This window comes from Diaphorina citri, unplaced genomic scaffold, assembly GCF_000475195.1.
Source record: "Diaphorina citri unplaced genomic scaffold, Diaci psyllid genome assembly version 1.1 scaffold881, whole genome shotgun sequence".
Classification (NCBI taxonomy): domain Eukaryota; kingdom Metazoa; phylum Arthropoda; class Insecta; order Hemiptera; family Psyllidae; genus Diaphorina; species Diaphorina citri.
In genome coordinates, this window is record NW_007378313.1 from 145,745 (window position 1) to 163,873 (window position 18,129).

The window sequence follows — 18,129 nt, forward strand, 5'->3', positions numbered from 1 at the left end:
ACATACTCAGCCTCGTGAGGAAAATGAGTAGCTATGACATTTAAAGGCGGACTGGCCGTTACGGGGCCCACTCAGCCTCGTGAGGAAATGAGTAGCTATGACATATAAAGGCGCATAGCGACCGGTGCCAGCATGGTAGGTAAACATTGGCTGTTAGAATGATTGAATTACACAATTCCTACGATGCTGCAGTGAGCACCAAAGCTGTGATATTATGACATAAGGAAACGGCATTTGTTTATATTATTTTTAAAACCTCTAACTAAAGATCACATGCATAAGTGTGACGATATTAAAGCCCAAAATGAAAAGCGGTCTACATAAACATAAACGATTATGTACATACTTCTCAGACATCACTTGCAAACGGACTAACACAAGAAACATTGTTTACACAAATTATGGGGTGAAACATACGAGAGGAAAGGAAAACATTTAAAGCCATGTCCACACATATTTGACGACCGTCGCGCGTCGATTCCGTACACTGCCTCGACAACATAGATTTATGTCGTCGGCCGTGAACTATGTGTGGACATAGCGTTAGAAGTAGACACCTAGTGGAAATCTCTGAATTTATTTACCTATGAAACTCCACTCACACAAATAAAGACTGCTGAGCCAAACGGCAGTTTGCATATGGTTTTTATTGTCTACTATGTCCATTGTACATACATATAAGAAAAGGCTCTATGCTGCACCTAAGGCCAGACACTCACTATCAGGTAGACCTTATGCCAAGTACCTATAGTGGCTGGCCTAAGCCTAATCAGATAGCACGAATTGGTGATACAAGAGTTACATATGGTTTTTATTGTCTACTATGTCCATTGTACATACATATAAGAAAAGGCTCTATGCTGCACCTAAGGCCAACCACTCACTATCAGGTAGACCTTATGCCAAGTACCTATAGTGGCTGGCCTAAGCCTAATCAGATAGCACGAATTGGTGATACAAGAGTTCTCACTTGCCTGTAAACTCTTCGTCCGCCCAATTCTCAAGCCAGAAGGTGCGCCTCGTTTTATTAGCGCCATTTGCGGGCGCGCTCGTCACGGACCGCTTGATACGCGCCATCTCTTCGTCGTACTCGCGCAAATTGCGCTTCCGCTCCTCGCGCAATTTCGCCCGAATTCGGATTTCTAAAATCAAGGGAATGAGGGGGAAGTCCCCCCATGCATCTCTTAATTCTCTTACTTCAGAGGCACCTTCTTTCGAAGCCTACCCAGGAAAAGTCTCTTGACTTTTTTTCCAAAGAGTTTTGATGGAGGGAACTGTAACTGCCCAAGGTCTTATCGTCCCGAAAGCGAAGAGAGAAGGAAGACAGGATAGGAGAAAGCCAGCCGTTCCGAGGTCTCTTTCTTTCCTTTTCATTTTTAAGGCTGATTTTCCTTAATATTTAGGGTGGATTTTCCTTGATTTTGAAGTCGATTTTCCTTGATTTCTAAGGCGGATTTTTTCAGACTCGAAGGAAAGAAATGCTTTCCTTACCTTCAGACGTGTAATTTTCCGGGCTCATATTGGACAGTTCGGCCGTAGCAATTTGACTGGCCATATCCAGTAACCTCTGGTGGTAAATCTCTTTCTTTCTGATCTCGGCCCTTTCCGCCGTATCTGGGTTGGCACTCATGTTGAGCTGGCGGCGAATTGCGGCCAAATCTTGGTTAGAATCGAGAGTGATCATGTTTAGGGAGCGCTTTTGAAATTTTCGTTGGGTCTTAACGGGCGCCCGCGGGGGAACGTGTCGCGGCCCGGCCTCTGTTGAAAAGAGGGGGAAATTTCGTGTTTTATTTATTTATTTCGACTCTTTATTGGTTATAAAAAAAAGTTATACTCTATTCAATGTACACAAATACAAGAATTTACAAACAAAGGGCGAAATTATTGCCATTGGCAATCTCTACCATTCAACCCTGCCTTGGGCAACCCTTCTATTCGTGTTTTATTATATCTCTAGGTACTTTATTTACCTGACCTATAGCTATGTATATAAGTAAGGTATATGAGTAATAGGTATCACCTTTTTTTATGTTCTGCATGTGTGTGAGTGAAAGTTTCGAATATAAAATAGATCTGATAGGAATTGGGAAACACATGAATACACACACAATTAGGTACATAACACACTCGTAAGTAGTATTATGATGATCGTACACACACAATTACATGACACACTCGTAAGTAGTATTATGATGGACGTACACACACAGTGGGCTCTTGAACGTCGTTTACATTGCGTTTTTGCACGCGCTTAAGGTTTCGTTCCTTAAATTCTTCAGGATCTTGGACGTTACGTTTTTGTATAGGCTTAACGGTAAGTTCCTCATCGACGACATTGCGTTCCTGATCGAAGACGTTTTGCTCATCATCGTCGACGGCACGTTTGCGACGCAGCAGATTATCCTGTTCACCACCCTCAGCACCACCGCCGTCAGCACCACCCTGATTATGGCGATACTTGGGCGTGCAACCTGAAATAGGGAGAGACGATAAACCGACCTTTATAGTATTACTATTCGTGTTTTATTATATCTCTAGGTACTTTATTTACCTCGCCTATAGCTATAGGTATATAAGTAAGATATATAAGTAGGTAATAGGTATCACCTTTTTTTTATGTTCTGCATGTGTGTGAGTGAAAGTTTCAAATATAAAATAGATCTGATAGGAATTAGGAAACACATAAATACACACACAATTACACGACACACTCGTAAGTAGTATTATGATGATTTTTTTCATGCAAACACACTACTACCGTCGATCATTTACAGGATTTACATCCCACTTGATCGTGAGACAAAAACTTGTTCAAAACTTATAACAGACAAAAACTTCTTGCAAATTGATTAAAAATTATTGAAATAAAATTTAAAAAGTTCAATTGACTTGCCTTTGTTGTCTCCATTTATATCCCGTCTGAATCTGAACTGGGATTTAGCTACTTCAATGTCACTATCATAGTAATCTTAAAAATTATTGAAATAAAATTTAAAAAGGCCAATTGACTTGCCTTTGTTGTCTCCATTTATATCCCGTCTGAATCTGAACTGGGATTTAGCTACTTCAATGTCACTATCATAGTAATCCTTCTTATCTGTGAACTCGAACGGATTGGGATAGTGCGAGGTTTTGCCTGGAAATAGAATAGAATAGAATAGAAAAAGGAATTTAGCTATAAAATTCATCATCAAAAAATTTGTAAGCCAGCCTAGTTAGCTTAGTTGGTAGTGCGTCTGCCTTGTAAGCGCTAGGCCGCGGGTTCGATTCCCGCCCGGGGCTAGAAAAGGGAATTTAGCTATAAAATTCATCATCTCCGCAAATGGCCTATGTAGCTAAATTGTGTAAAAATAAATAAATAAATTCATCATCAAAAAATTTGTAGACGAAACAAAACAGAAGTTTTTAAATGTTGGCCAACAATGGACCACACGATATGTTATTAAGACATGTACATATATTCCTTGCGGGGATTGGTTGGCGATCTTTTAAAGGTTAGAACTCACTAAAAAGGATGGCTGGCTTTCTCCTATCCTGTCTTCCTTCTCTCTTCGATTTCGCGACGATAAGACCATAGCAGTTACAGTTCCCTCTGTCAAACCTCAAAAAAACGAAACTTACGGTAGGTCATCTCTTCCTTGTAGTTGGTCGGATAGGTGAAATGATGAATGAAGATGTGGTCGCGGAATAGAATATTGAAAATAGAATTTAATTTTGAAAATAGAATGACATATTGAAAATGGAATATTCCTCTTTTTACTGTGAGTTTGGGTAAATGTTGGCCTTACGTTATATTTTTGGTGGTTTTGCAAAATGTTTGGGTTGGCGCTCTGTCTTTCCCAAAGATGTGCCAACCATTCTCCCAACAATAAGGGAAACCTACCACGTTATATTTTGGTGGTTTTGCAAAATGTTTGGGTTGGCGCTCTGTCTTTCCCAAAGACGTGCCAACCATTCTCCCAACAATAAGGGAAACCTACGATTTTCTAACTATCGATGCTGTTAGGGTAAGCCGTAGGTATTTTACTATGTGACTTTTTTTCTAGTCGTCATACGAAATTTCTCTTTAGAACCCCCTATTCCCACCTCGCCCCCCGTACTTACCACTTACCAATAATAGTAATAAATTATTCGAAAATGGAATAAAAAATGGAAATGGAATAAAAAAATGGAATAAAAATTCGAAAATGGAATAAAAAATAGGGGTTCTCATTTTTTTGAAATTCGCGACAGATCACTTTTATACAAAAAGTGTCATTTCCGGGGTTCGAATCGAGATTTTGATATAACCATCGAATTCGCCACGGCCCCTTTCCTATCTTTAGAACAAAACAGAACTTTAATATTTCAAGCCGTTCAAAAGTTACAAGGGGTCTGACTAGGACTTCCGAGCCATGCTGTATAAATATGTAAATAGGTAGGTACCTAAACCAAATACTGACCTCAAATCGTGCCAGATTAGACGAATAGTCCGTGTCGTACTCTATCTCACGTTTTCGTCGATCATGCGATCTCACCATCGAGTATTGTCCTGTAACACACCGTAGTCACGCAATGGGTTAATCTTCGTTTTATTACTTTTAGTCAGCTCCCATGGCGTAGTGGTCACTGCGCTCGCCTTGCACGTGGGAGACCCGGGTATGTCTTTTTGTCCTCCCGAAATAACCATAAACTTAAACAGTGCCAGATTTCATCCAAATCGGACAAAGTAGATAATTAAATTAATTATGTTACGAGGATAAAACCTACTTTTATCTATGGTCGTTCGGCTCCCTGGCTTGACATTTGTGTAGCGTAAGTGCCGGTTCTTGTTGACTTGATTCGTTTGGTTCACAGTGATGAATCTGCACCCTGTTTAATTAGGATCTTGTTTAGATTGCGAGAGTAAAAGGACTTTTCAGTCCTATGCTGGCAGTATAAACAAGGTATTCTATATTCTCTTCTAAGGTCTCCTAGCCGGGAGACCCAATTGGTTGTTGGACCCTCTAGACCCCAGGACCCAACTGGTACTCGACTACCTTTAGAAGAAAAAAGGTCATGGGACCCAATTTTCGTTCGTCCTTCTAGCCAGACCCTACCTGAGAGCACTATTATTAGACTGCGGGTTTGCGGGAGGCTGCGGGAGACTGCGGGAGACAAGGGACTTTTCAGTCTCATTCTGGCAGTATAAACAAGGTATATTCTATTCTATTATTACTACTACAATGGTATGTCTACCTGAGAAGTATCCATTGTCGGCATAGAACGCGGAGACGCGTCGATTTCTATCTTCAACTTCATCTAAAGTGTACTTGATAGCTTGCTTCTCTACATCCCGATAGTCATACATTACGGCATCCGGGTGTGGTGTACTTGTCGTCATCATACCTGTAATTATAAGATACATTATAGAATCGTGAGAATACCTACCTGTAATGATAAGATAGCCATACATTGTGGTGTACTTGTCGTCATCATACCTGTAATTACAAGATAGCCATACATTGTGGTGTACTTGTCGTGAGCATACCTGTAATTATAAGATAGCCATACATTGTGGTGTACTTGTCGTCATCATACCTGTAATTATAAGATAGCCATACATTGTGGTGTACTTGTCGTGAGCATACCTGTAATTATTTGAAGTTTCAAAATATTGAAAACGTGAGCATACCTATAATTATAAGATACATTATAGAATCGTGAGAATACCTACCTGTAATTATAAGATAGCCATACATTGTGGTGTACTTGTCGTGAGCATACCTGTAATTATTTGAAGTTTCAAAATATTGAAAAAATATTTCCATCAGATCAATCGAACTTATTGGATAGAAATTTCCAACTCACGATGAGTTCTATCGCGAGCGATGGACTGATGCGATCAACGCATGCGATAAAACTCACCGTGTGTGGCGGGCCTGTTTAATGTGCTTATAACTGTATGCAGAATTGGTATACCTAGCAAAGTACTTACGTTTCTCGAGGAGTAGCCTCCATGGCCGAGTGGGTATCACACTGGGTTTGCACTCCGGAGGTCCTGGGTTCAATTAACGGCGGTGCCGAAGTTTTTTCGGCTCTGTGGAGTTCGGGGTGCACTCAGCCTCGTGAGGACAAGAGAGCAACTACTTTAATCGAGTAGCTACCAGGGGTGGCATTACAAGTCAAACGAACGAGCGCTGATAAATACTTAACTATGATGATTGAGTAGATGAAAGACTTGTAACTTGTGATACTGTGATTCCCATAAAGTTGTGAAAAAGCTCTCTGCTTTACCTCAAAGATTCATGAGTTGATTTGATACTCACGTTTCTCCATGATCCTGTACATGAGGTCGCGGATGTTCACGTTCTTGATCCGCCACTCCCAGCTCTTGTCATTGGTCCATTGATATTTTCGGTTCGGGTCTCGAACCACGGAATCCAGTTCATCCGTCAGCTCTGATATCACCACGTCGCGCTTGATCCTGCCTTCCCGGCGCGCTTCTGAAACAGAGACATGTCGATTCGGTGAGACAAGCGCGCGCGTAAAGCCGATCAAAATAATCAAATCTTTGAAATCTAGTGTGCCGGGAGGCGCGCAGGTATTAAAGTGAAGTTACAGTATTGCACTGAAACACTTACTAGTGTTGCACCGAAACACTTACTCTGTTCTATAGCTTCCGCGAGTGTTTCATTCGTAATTCGGTGAGACAAGCGCGCGCGTAAAGCCGATCAAAATTAATCAATTCTTTGAAATCTAGTGTGCCGGGAGGCGCGCAGGTATTAAAATGAAGTTACAGTATTGCACTGAAACACTTACTAGTGTTGCACCGAAACACTTACTCTGTTCTATAGCTTCCGCGAGTGTTTCATTCGTGTCAAGATTTGCTATATACTCCAGCATGGTTTCGTTAAAATGATACGGGGTCCCTTTTTTATCTCCACTCATACTCGAAATCTCTTCGGTTTTTCTAAGCGAGATGCTTTTGGCCAGGTGATCTACGAAACCGGAAACAAAGAGCATACGTACGTATCACACACAAACACACGCACAGACCATGGGCAAAAAACCCCAGGGCTGACTGAGAGGCTGACGAAAAACGCCGACCTTGTTTGAACACGGGAAAAAGTCGAGGAAAAGAAGAAGAAGACCTATACAGGGTGTATCACAAAGTCACTCAAATTCAGAAAAACCTCAAAATTACTGCGGTGTGTAATAGTGTGAACAGACCTTAACTTTTAAAAATTAAATTGGTCTTAAAAGAGAAGTACCTAATATTGTCTTCTATCTACACATCTAATTGGTTTTCTTCTAGCTTGTACTGATTTTGTACCTTACTCAAAAGTTTGGAGCAAGGTTGAGGTACCTGATAAAAAGACAAAATCGCGTAGGTGTTCCTGGGGATTTTCGTTGAAGAAAAGCCTAGCGTTTTCCTGTGAATTTTGGAAATGTGACCGGGGAACTCTTTGTAGCCCTTGACCTGTACTATTCGCCATTTTCGGCTTGACATAGCTTTGTGATACACCCTGTATATCTTTGTCTGTCTTACCACATCGCCCTTCCAGCTGCTGCTTAATGAACGGAGACAGGGTGATCGGATTCCCCTCCGAGTCTTCAATACGGATCCCCTTGTCCCGAATGATCTGATCGACGACGCTACGTCGTCCACGAACGTCCATAACACCGCGCCGACGACGTATCGGACCGTGGACGTTGCTTTTTTGCACGCGCTTATCGACGACATTGGGCTCTTGAACGTCGTTTACATTGCGCTTTTGCACGCGCTTAAGGTTTCGTTCCTCAAATTCTTCAGGATCTTGGACGTTACGTTTTTGTATACGCTTAACGGTAAGTTCGTCATCGATGACATTGCGTTCCTGATCGAAGACGTTTTGCTCTTCATCTTCGTCGACGGCACGTTTACGACGCAGCAGATTATCCTGTTCACCACCCTCACCGCCGTCAGCACCACCCTGATTATGGCGATACTTGGGCGTGCAACCTGAAATAGCTCATTGACGACATTGCGTTCCTGATCGAAGACGTTTTGCTCTTCATCATCGTCGACGGCACGTTTGCGACGCAGCAGATTATCCTGTTCACCACCCTCACCGCCGTCAGCACCACCCTGATTATGGCGATACTTGGGCGTGCAACCTGAAATAGGGAGAGACGATAAACCGACCTTTATAGTATTAGGCTATCCACTCACTAGTCAGTACCTGTCAGGCGGACCTCATCAGTACCTGTCAGGTCTACCTGATGAGCACACACACCATCAGGTAGACCTAACAAGCGGACCTAATCAGATGTACCCGTCAGGTCTGCCTGATAGTGAGAGATGGTCTTAGAAATGATCAAGACTTTTCAAGGATGTCTAAGTGGGAATCAGCTGGTCTGAATCTGGGTTAGTAGTCTCAATTCGACTTACTTTATCGTGGACACTCGTTGCTATGTCTTGTCTCACCTTTGTTCAAGTACCGATGTCGTTTCTGGTTCGGCACGAGACACCGCTTCTCCCATTTCTCGCGCGTCGTTTCCACAGTATCGTTCTTAGGAATATTCTCGTAATCCCAGGAATAATATTCATCCTCAATATCCTTCGTATCGTAAGACACGATTAGGGCAGATCCGTTGTGCTTCTTGTAGTTGTGCTGGGCAAGCGCGCCTGGAAGAAAAGAACAGAAATAGAATAGAAAAAGGAATTTAGCTATAAAATTCATCATCAAAAAATTCGTAGACGAAATGGGTATATCTAAAAAACTGATTACACAAAATTCAACTGATTGGCCATAACAAACAGAAGAAACGAAACAAAACAGAAGTTTTAAAATCCTGGCCAACAATGGACCACACGATATGTTATTAATATACCTATATTCCTTGCGGGGAATGGTTGGCGATCTTTTTAAGGTTAGAACTCACTATAAAGGAAGTAAGCCCATAGCCCATAATATGGAGTCCTCCAAGAGTTTCCATGTTTCTAATATCCAAGGAACGCATGTCTTTTTGTCCTCCCGAAATAATCATAAACTTAAACAGTGCCAAATGGAATATTCCTCTTTTTACTGTGAGTTTGGGTAAATGTTGGCCTTACGTTATATTTTGGTGGTGGTTGCAAAATGTTTGGGTTGGCGCTCTGTCTTTCCCAAAGATGTGCCAACCATTCTCCCAACAATAAGGGAAACCTACGATTTCCTAACTATCGATGTTTTTAGGGTAAGCCGTAGGTATTTTACTACGTGCCTTTTTTTCTAGTGGTCGTACGAAATTTCTCTTTGGACTAGTTTGGACTGACAGCGGGACTGTGGTGGCTCCATTACGTCCAAACTAGTCCAGTGAGAAATTTCGTATGATGATTAAAAAAAAAAAGTCACATAATAAAATACAGTTGTACCTATCCTTACTAGAAGACATATAAACAAAATCTCCCTACCTTCCAACGAGTATATAATGTTACCTGTTAGGGTAAGCCGCAGGTATTTTACTATGTGACTTTTTTTCTAGTCGTCATACGAAATTTCTCTTTAGACTAGTTTGGACTGACAGCGGGACTGTGGTGGCTCCATTACGTCCAAACTAGTTCAATGAGAAATTTCGTATGATGACTAAAAAAAAAAGAAAAAAAAAATGTCACATAATAAAATACAGTTGTACCTATCCTTACTAGAAGACATATAAACAAAATCTCCCTACCTTCCAACGAGTATATAATGTTACAAACTGTACAGTTATACATGTATCTGGTCCGAGCGAAAAATGGACACGTGGTTCGTCTCTTCTTCTTTGTCGGAAGTCGATCCTTTCGGAATCTTGGCTCCCTCTTCATTCGTTTCAAATTGATTTGGTGACATCTATGTTCATCAGGGCCGTGAACATGGGGGCTTCTTTTATTTCGGATATTGTTGAGTGATCTTTCAACTTTTTTGTGTCTGTTTGGCATTGGATTATTTTGGATTTTCTTCAATAAAAAGGCTTCCTTTCCGTTTGGTTGGTGATTGAAATGCTGAACTTCAATGTTGCTCTCGCCTTGTTCTGCACCTTTTGGTTGCATAGCAGCTTCTTTGTTTCTTTCGTTCCTAGCAGCTTCTTTGCCTTTCTCAATAGATTGCTTCGCGTCTCCTTTTGTGTCTGTTTGGCATTGGATTATTTTGGATTTTCTTCAATAAAAAGGCTTCCTTTCCATTTGGTTGGTGATTGAAATGCTGAACTTCAATGTTGCTCTCGCCTTGGTCTGCACCTTTTGGTTGCATAGCAGCTTCTTTGCCTCTCTCAATAGATTGTTTCGCGTCTCTGATCATCTTTAGTTCTTCCTCATCTACCGCGTTCTTTTCATCGAGTAAGTTTTTGTAGAACTCTTTCCATGTTGCTCTCGCCTTGGTCTGCACCTTTTGGTTGCATAGCAGCTTCTTTTCTTTCGTTGCTAGCAGCTTCTTTGCCTTTCTCAATAGATTGTTTCGCGTCTCTGATCATCTTTAGTTCTTCCTCATCTACCGCGTTCTTTTCATCGAGTAAGTTTTTGTAGAACTCACACTGTTCGGCGTCAACTTGTCTTTTGTTTCTATGTTCTTTGTTCGCTTTGACAATAGTGTTGAATGTCTTCTTGATGAAGTTCAAATCACTTTCAAGGTTGGCCTCTATTGCATGCACATTATCAACATTTCTCCTATTACGCTTACCTTCGGAAGCATCAAATTCGACACTTTCCTTCTTTGGCTTTGCGTAATCTTCGATCGATGTTTTCTCGGCCAAGTCTCTTTTCTTCATCAGTTTCACTTTGGTTTCTTCCAACTCTTTCATCTCGTTTCGGCCGAAAGGATTTTTCGGGTTTGCGTTGCCCACTATGTGTTCGTTCAACAGATTTTCGTGGACTTCTCGTTTGAACAGGAGTCTCTTATAGTTGGCTTTTTGATCGTCCAGGTTTTTCTTTTCGTTCACAATAGTCTCTTCGTTGTTTTGATCAATTTTCGTCCCTGCTGTTTCTGTAGCGAGTGGTTTCAGCGCGTTTTCGATTTCTTGCAGATTTATGTCTTCGAAGTTGACGTGTCTTTTCTTTCTTTTGTCTGAAACAAAGAAACACAATGATCTTATTTACCTACAAGCTACAAGAGTATTGGGAAATGAGAAATCCTTTGACTGTCCTGAACTGCAGTCAACCATCGCATCGTAAGGACTTGTACTTATTCTTTAAAAGCAGAGAGAACCCTTTGAAGAACTGCCAGCTAGCTAGGCTGGTTAGGGTTAGCTGTTCTCCTCCCTGTTTATAGTCCCACAGCTAGACACTAGTCTAGTCTCTGTTTAACGTCCCTTATCCAGACAGACTTAGCGTTTACCTTCCACATTGGCGTCGTCTTCAGCTTGCATTTCCTGATTGATTTCGTCCGCCTCATGGATCAGAGTCTTTAGTTCATCAATATGCCGCTTGTGGCGCTTGAAGTCCATAAATTGCCGCATGTAGAGGTCGCGCTTTTCAACCCGTTTGTAGAACAGGGGCCGTACTGTGGTGTACGGAGTGTTGGTGATCATATCGATGTCGATGTCGGGGGGCACTGGGGACAGATTGGGTTAATTATTGAAGGAATTGAAGCATTTTTTTCTTTTTTTTTTAATTTTAGTCAAAATGATTGAAAAAAGAAGAAAAAACCCATTTGAACTCGGAAAGACAAAGTTTGCTTGGAAGGAAACAAATGGAATCGTCCCGAAAGCGAAGGGAGAAGGAAGAGAGGAGAGGAGGAAGCCAGGCCGTTCCGAAAGTGAACATTATGCGTTCAGGATAAAATCCGCCCCAAATTATCTTTTGTAATAGGTAATAATATATCCTTCTTAGAAGAATTGTTGGCTTAGGAGAGATCCTCTTGTTTTTGTATTTACTTGATATTATTAAATAAAGAAAATAAAACATTTAAAAAAAAGCGGGAATCAAACCAACAACCTAGTGCTTACAAGGCAGACGCGCTACCCTTACCCGTATAGTTATCCAATCCATGAAGGAACCAGTTCAGTCTCTTAAACTTCTCCTTGACCTTATAGATCTGAACCTTTTCATAGATACTCTGAGTAGTGGGATAGTGCGTCTTGTTAAACTTAAGGAGGTACGCCTTAGCTTTCTGGATGATCTTCTGCAGCTGTTGCTTATACACTTGCTCCTTGGTCTTTCGCTTGTTCTTGTTGGCGCGCCTTAGTTTCATCTTACCTGGAAATGAGGAAGGCTGTTAAGGTGTGTACAAAGATGGTCGACCGCCCGTTGACCGAGATAAATCTATGTTGTCGAGGCAGTGTGGACGGTTCAGTCGACATCGATCGACGGCTGGTCGACTATGTATGGACACACCTTTGGACAGGTTAAATTTTTTTACACACATTAAAAGAAAAGAATTTTAACTGTGTTGAGCAAGGTAGTCACAAATGTCTCTTCTCCCTTAATACAGATTCTTAAGACAGCCACTCACTATCAGGTAGACCTGACAGGTACACCTGATCAGGTCCGCCTGTCAGGCCTTAGTACCTTAACCCATACTTTAGGACAGCACTTCAAAGTTATTCCGCACTGATCCCGTACAAAGGACGGGTTATCCACTTACTTAATTTGCGTATCCACTGTTCACTTTAACCAATGACCGTGTCAGATACTCCTCTTCCAGTTTTCTGCAACTTGGATCGCTGCTAGTAAACCACTAGTAAATCTAATATATAAAAATGAATGTTTGTTTGTGTGTGTGTTTGTTCGAACTTTATGCCTAGCCAAACCGCTCATCCGATTGCTATGAAACTTTGTCAACTTATTGCTTGCACTCCTGTGAAGGTTATAGGGTATTTTCCGGTTCGTTTTTGTTAAGCTACGCCGAGTAAGACCATTAAATGGATGAGTGATAGGAACGACCATGCCTTAAGGATTTCGGCTAGTAATAAATAAATATGTTTAAAATAGACAAATCCACCATCGGCGCGCGGCGATTTTTTACCTATACCTACACTGTCCTATCCTATACCATACCTTTACAAGTTACCTATAAAATAGGTAGGTACCTTAACACGATTTCTTACCTATAAGTTTACACTTGATATCCGTCGTACTCTTGTGTTTTCTCGTCGTCACCTCGACGTCCCGCCTCTTGCGACGAATGTAGATCAGTTTGGGCGTGTACTTTCGCCTCCGACGGGTGATGTTCAGACGGCGCCGCTCTATTGCCGTTTCGTTCGATTCTATCGAGTAGGTGGCGAAATCAGGATTGCCCTTTTCCTGTGCTTTGCGACGCCCTGTGGAATTGTCCAATCGTGTGGTGTTGCCGTAACTGTCCATTTATCAGATTTTGATTAAATTTATGGGTATATTAAATGAACTTTTAAACTTTTATTTTATTGATAGGTAAATTAGAAGTAAAATAAATGAAAATCCCTCAAATGAAGATCCCTCTATTGACCTACGTATTCCTCTATCAAACCTTCGCTTTCGGGACGATAAGACCTTAGCAGTTACAGTTCCCTCTATCAAAGCTCTAACCCCCGGGGTGACAAAGTAATAGTAATAATAGTGCTTATTTATACTGCTCGCATAGGACTGAAAAGTCCCTTTACTCCAGCAGTAGGCTACTACTATTATTGTGGTCAAATTCTCAAATTATATGAGGATAAAATTCCATACCTCGGCTGGGATTGAACCCACGCCCTCCTGTTTACCAGGCGAGCGCCTTGACCACTACACCACCGAGGCGGTTATATACCAGGTTAAGCGAAAAAAATAAAAAAAAATAATAATAATTCAAACCTAGATTAACCCAGAATATAACCATAACCTTACTCTTAAGTTCGCCCCGGACAGGAAACAACCTAGCGCTTACAAGGCATTTGCTCCTTGAAATTGATCGGACCTATGAGGGATCCCAAATTCTGGGCCCGAAAAATTGACCACCTACCATGTAGATTCGTAGAAGCTTAACCCATTTAACCCATCCTGAACTGTTTGCCCCTACACCAAAGCCTCTGATTAGGCTTTTTGTGTATGGAGTTAAGTTCTGGACTACCATGTTCTGGAGTAATCGGGCCAACTCACCTGTCCATAAGCTCGTCGGTGTTCAAGAAGTGGCTGGCCTCTTTCACAATCCTCTGGGCCTCTGCATATTCGTCTTCTTCCTGAGTGTTGAGAGAATCTGCCACGTACAGCTTCCGATATTGGATGTCCTCGAAGGTCTTGGTCGGCCGCGCATACCTGAGGAAATTTGAAGAGGATTTTTTTCAAAGAGGTTTGATAGAGGGAACTGTAGCTGCTACGGTCTTATCGTCCCGAAATCAAAGAGAGAAGGAAAACAGGATAGGAGAAAGCCAGCCAGTTCCGAGAACGAGCATTATCCGTTCAGGATAAAATCCGCCCCAGGCAGGAATCGAGCCCGTGGCCTAGCGCTTACAAGGCAGACGTGCTACCAACCAAGTTAACCTGGCTGAAATGTTTGCAATGGAAGCTGTCTGAAGTGTCAAAAGAGGTTTGATAGAGGGAACTGTAGCTGCTAAGGTCTTATCGTCCCGAAATCAAAGAGAGAAGGAAAACAGGATAGGAGAAAGCCAGCCAGTTCCGAGAACGGGCATTATCCGTTCAGGATAAAATCCGCCCCAGGCAGGAATCGAACCCGTGGCCTAGCGCTTACAAGGCAGACGTGCTACCAACCAAGTTAACCTGGCTGAAATGTTTGCAATGGAAGCTGTCTGAAGTGTCATAATTGCTCATAACTAAGACTAAATCTTAATTCTATGGTTATGCATGTAGAACACGTCGCGTGAGCTCACGGGGAGTGAGAGAGATGTAGTTCAAAGCTTTCTAATAGTATTGTACGTAATCTCATTCAAGACAGCTACACTACTATTTATTCACGTGAGCTTACGTAAGGTGATAGTAGTGTGTTTCTACTTAAAAAAAAACTACCGTTGTCTCCTCTGGGAATCGAACCCGGGACCAGCCGTTCCCCCCCACTTACTTGGCAGTCAGGTTCCCATACTTCCACTCTTCCACACCTAAGCCTCGGATTGGGCTTTTTGTCTATGGAGTTAAGTTCTGGACTACCATGTTCTGGAGTAATCGGGCCAACTCACCTGTCCATGAGCTCATCGGTGTTCAAGAAGTGGCTGGCCTCTTTCACAATCCTCTGGGCCTCTGCATATTCGTCTTCTTCCTGAGTGTTGAGAGAATCTGCCACGTACAGCTTCCGATATTGGATGTCCTCGAAGGTCTTGGTCGGCCGCGCATACCTGAGGATGAGGATTTTATATTTTAAGAGGTTTGAGGGAACTGTAACTGCTAAGATCTTACCTATCGTACCGAAATCGAAGAGAGAAGACAGGAAGAGGTTTGATAGAGGGAACTGTAACTGTGTAACTGCTAAGGTCTTATCGTCCCGAAATCAAAGAGAGAAGGAAAACAGGAGAGGAGAAAGCCAGCAAGTTCCGAGAACGAGCATTATCCGTTCAGGATAAAATCCGCCCCAGGCAGGAATCGAACCCGTGGCCTAGCGCTTACAAGGCAGACGTGCTACCAACCAAGTTAACCTGGCTGAAATGTTTGCAATGGAAGCTGTCTGAAGTGTCATAATTGCTCATAACTAGGGACTAAATCTTAATTCTATGGTTATGCATGTATAACACCTCACGTGAACTCATGGGGAGTAAGAGAGATGTAGTTCAAAGCTTTCTAATAGTATTGTACGTAATCTCATTCAAGACAGCTACACTACTATTAATTCACGTGAGCTTATGTAACGTGATAGTAGTGTGTTTCTACTTAAAAAAAACTACCGTTGGCTCCTCTGGGAATCGAACCCGGGACCAGCCGTTCCCCCCACTTACTTGGCAGTCAGGTTCCCATACTTCCACTCTTCCCATTCTCTATGGGCGTCCATGTGAGGCTCATAATGGGAGCTATTGGTGATAGTAGCATTACAGATGTAGCAAATGATGGGCTGCTCCAGAATATGTGGGGTGGTCGTTATCACGTCCGTGTCATATTCGGGGTGAATCAGCCCTAAAAATTAAAATAAAAATAAAATTATAATATAATAATAAGATGTGTCCGAACATAGTCTAGGTGAATCTATGTTGTCGAGGAAGAGTGGACGTGTCAGTCGATCGATGGCCGGTCGACTATTAAAGGACACACCTTTACACTTAGGTATTCCAGAATCACTGGGGTGAGAGTGGACGTGTCAGTCGATCGATGGCCGGTCGACTATTAAAGGACACACCTTTACACTTAGGTATTCTAGAATCACTGGGGTGGACCGAATAGGGCCCCTAGTGTCCCATTGAGGGTCGATGTCCTCTAAAAATCAGGTCCAATAAAGGGAATTCAGGTAAAAGTCGAGGTCCATATTGAACTTATGAATTGTCTGTGACGATTATACCCACCTTTAGACTCATTCGACCCAATAAGTCTGGCACTTAAGATGAGTGTTTCACCGCCGTTTTCATTTCGGGGCAATGAAACAACTGGTTGTCGAGGAAGACTGGACGTGTCAGTCGATCGATGGCCGGTCGACTATTAAAGGACACACCTTTACACTTAGGTATTCCAGAATCACTGGTGTGGACCGAATAGGGCCCCTAGTGTCCCATTGAGGGTGGATGTCCTCTAAAAATCAGGTCAACAAAGGGAATTTAGGTAAAAGTCGAGGTCCATATTGAACTTATGAATTGTCTGTGACGATTATATCCACCTTTAGACTCATTCGACCCAATAAGTCTGGCACTTAAGATGAGTGTTTCACCGCCGTTTTCATTTCGGGGCAATGAAACAACTGCTACATTAGACACCTGCGTCTGTGTCGTAGCATGCCCATCATGTAGTATGCCTCTCAATGCATGGACAAGTGAAGATAGTAATATACTAACCTTTAGACACTTTCAGCCAGTAGTCGATCCAATAACTCTGGCACTTATTCTTATAATCCCGATCCTGCTGATCGATGATACTCCAATTCATAATAGGCGTGGCAGAGTAGTTAGTGACGTAATGCATGGACAGGTGAAGATAGTAGTCACTATCCACCGCGAACTGCTTCTGACAAACTTCACACGTGTAGTTCCTAATGGGTGTGGCGGAATAGTTAGTGACGTAATGCATGGACAGGTGAAGATAGTAGTCACTATCCACCGCGAACTGCTTCTGACAAACTTCACACGTGTAGTTCCACCCTGTAAACAGACAAGATAATAATCAAAATAAATCTCAAATTCTTTGTTTATCAATCAATCAATCTCAAATCATATGTGGTAAAGCAGAGCTTTTTCACAATTTTTGGGTATATCACAGCATTACTATTAAGTGCCTCCTTTTCTTTTGCAATCAATTTCCATATTTATATAATATTTTTACAATGGTAATGCAACCACTGGTCACTACTTGATTAAAGTAGCTACTCAATTGTCCTCACGAGGCTGAGTGAACCCGGAATTTCAAGCACAGAGCCGAAAAAAGTTCGACCCTGCCGGGGATCGAACCCGGGACCTCCCACGTACAAGCCTAGTGTGATACCCACTCGACCACGGAAGCTAGTCTCATTCGAAATCTTTACTATTGAATAAAAGAGAGATTCATTCAGGCATTCACAAACTGATCACTCTATCTCCAGAACCCCAACACCTTGAACGTTGAAATTTGGTAGAAATTTGTTCTTAATGCGGTCTCACAGACCTGACAGACCGCCTTATGGCAGAAAAAGCTAGGTGTGTCAGACGACCTGAGTGTGAGTGGCAGGAATAATACCTACATATGTATATGTCCTAGACTAGACGTGCAATAATAGTTTTGTCAGCTCCCATGGCGTAGTGGTCACTGCGCTCGCCTTGCATGCGGGAGACCTGGGTTCGATTTCCGGCGGGGTCAAGAAATTTGTATGATGCAAATGATTGATACCGTGACTGGCTGTTGCGGGGCCCACTCAGCCTCGTGAGGAAAATGAAATCAATCTCAAATCATTTGTGGTAAAGCAGAGCTTTTTCACAATTTTGGGTATATCACAGCATTACTAAGTGCCTCCTTTTCTTTTGCAATCAATTTCCATATTTATATAATATTTTTACAGTGGTAATGCAACCACTGGTCACTACTTGATTAAAGTAGCTACTCAATTGTCCTCACGAGGCTGAGTGAACCCGGAATTTCAAGCACAGAGGTGCACTCTGCCT

General features: G+C 42.2%; 1 protein-coding gene and 1 long non-coding RNA gene across 2 annotated transcripts in view; both read right to left on the reverse strand.

The window, feature by feature from the left end:
* LOC103512764 overlaps window positions 1-18,129 on the reverse strand; it is a 43,180-nt gene that overhangs the window by 20,589 nt on the left and 4,462 nt on the right. Inside the window, exons 2-17 of the mRNA XM_026826152.1 lie at window positions 13,006-13,218; window positions 11,927-12,154; window positions 11,295-11,510; window positions 10,401-11,024; window positions 9,658-10,056; window positions 8,429-8,629; window positions 7,964-8,118; window positions 7,511-7,913; window positions 6,804-6,959; window positions 6,288-6,464; window positions 5,218-5,367; window positions 4,750-4,851; window positions 3,089-3,136; window positions 2,894-2,968; window positions 1,492-1,758; window positions 975-1,142 (exon numbers count right to left, since the gene is read on the reverse strand). Of these exons, the coding sequence (XP_026681953.1) occupies window positions 975-1,142; window positions 1,492-1,758; window positions 2,894-2,968; window positions 3,089-3,136; window positions 4,750-4,851; window positions 5,218-5,367; window positions 6,288-6,464; window positions 6,804-6,959; window positions 7,511-7,913; window positions 7,964-8,118; window positions 8,429-8,629; window positions 9,658-10,056; window positions 10,401-11,024; window positions 11,295-11,510; window positions 11,927-12,154; window positions 13,006-13,218 (3,582 nt within the window). The remainder of the gene's footprint in view (window positions 1-974; window positions 1,143-1,491; window positions 1,759-2,893; window positions 2,969-3,088; window positions 3,137-4,749; window positions 4,852-5,217; window positions 5,368-6,287; window positions 6,465-6,803; window positions 6,960-7,510; window positions 7,914-7,963; window positions 8,119-8,428; window positions 8,630-9,657; window positions 10,057-10,400; window positions 11,025-11,294; window positions 11,511-11,926; window positions 12,155-13,005; window positions 13,219-18,129) is intronic.
* Window positions 14,012-14,960, reverse strand: LOC113468886. Its single transcript, XR_003392478.1, has 2 exons — window positions 14,928-14,960; window positions 14,012-14,167 (listed from the first exon to the last, which is right to left on the reverse strand). It is a non-coding gene; the product is annotated as an uncharacterized LOC113468886 (long non-coding RNA).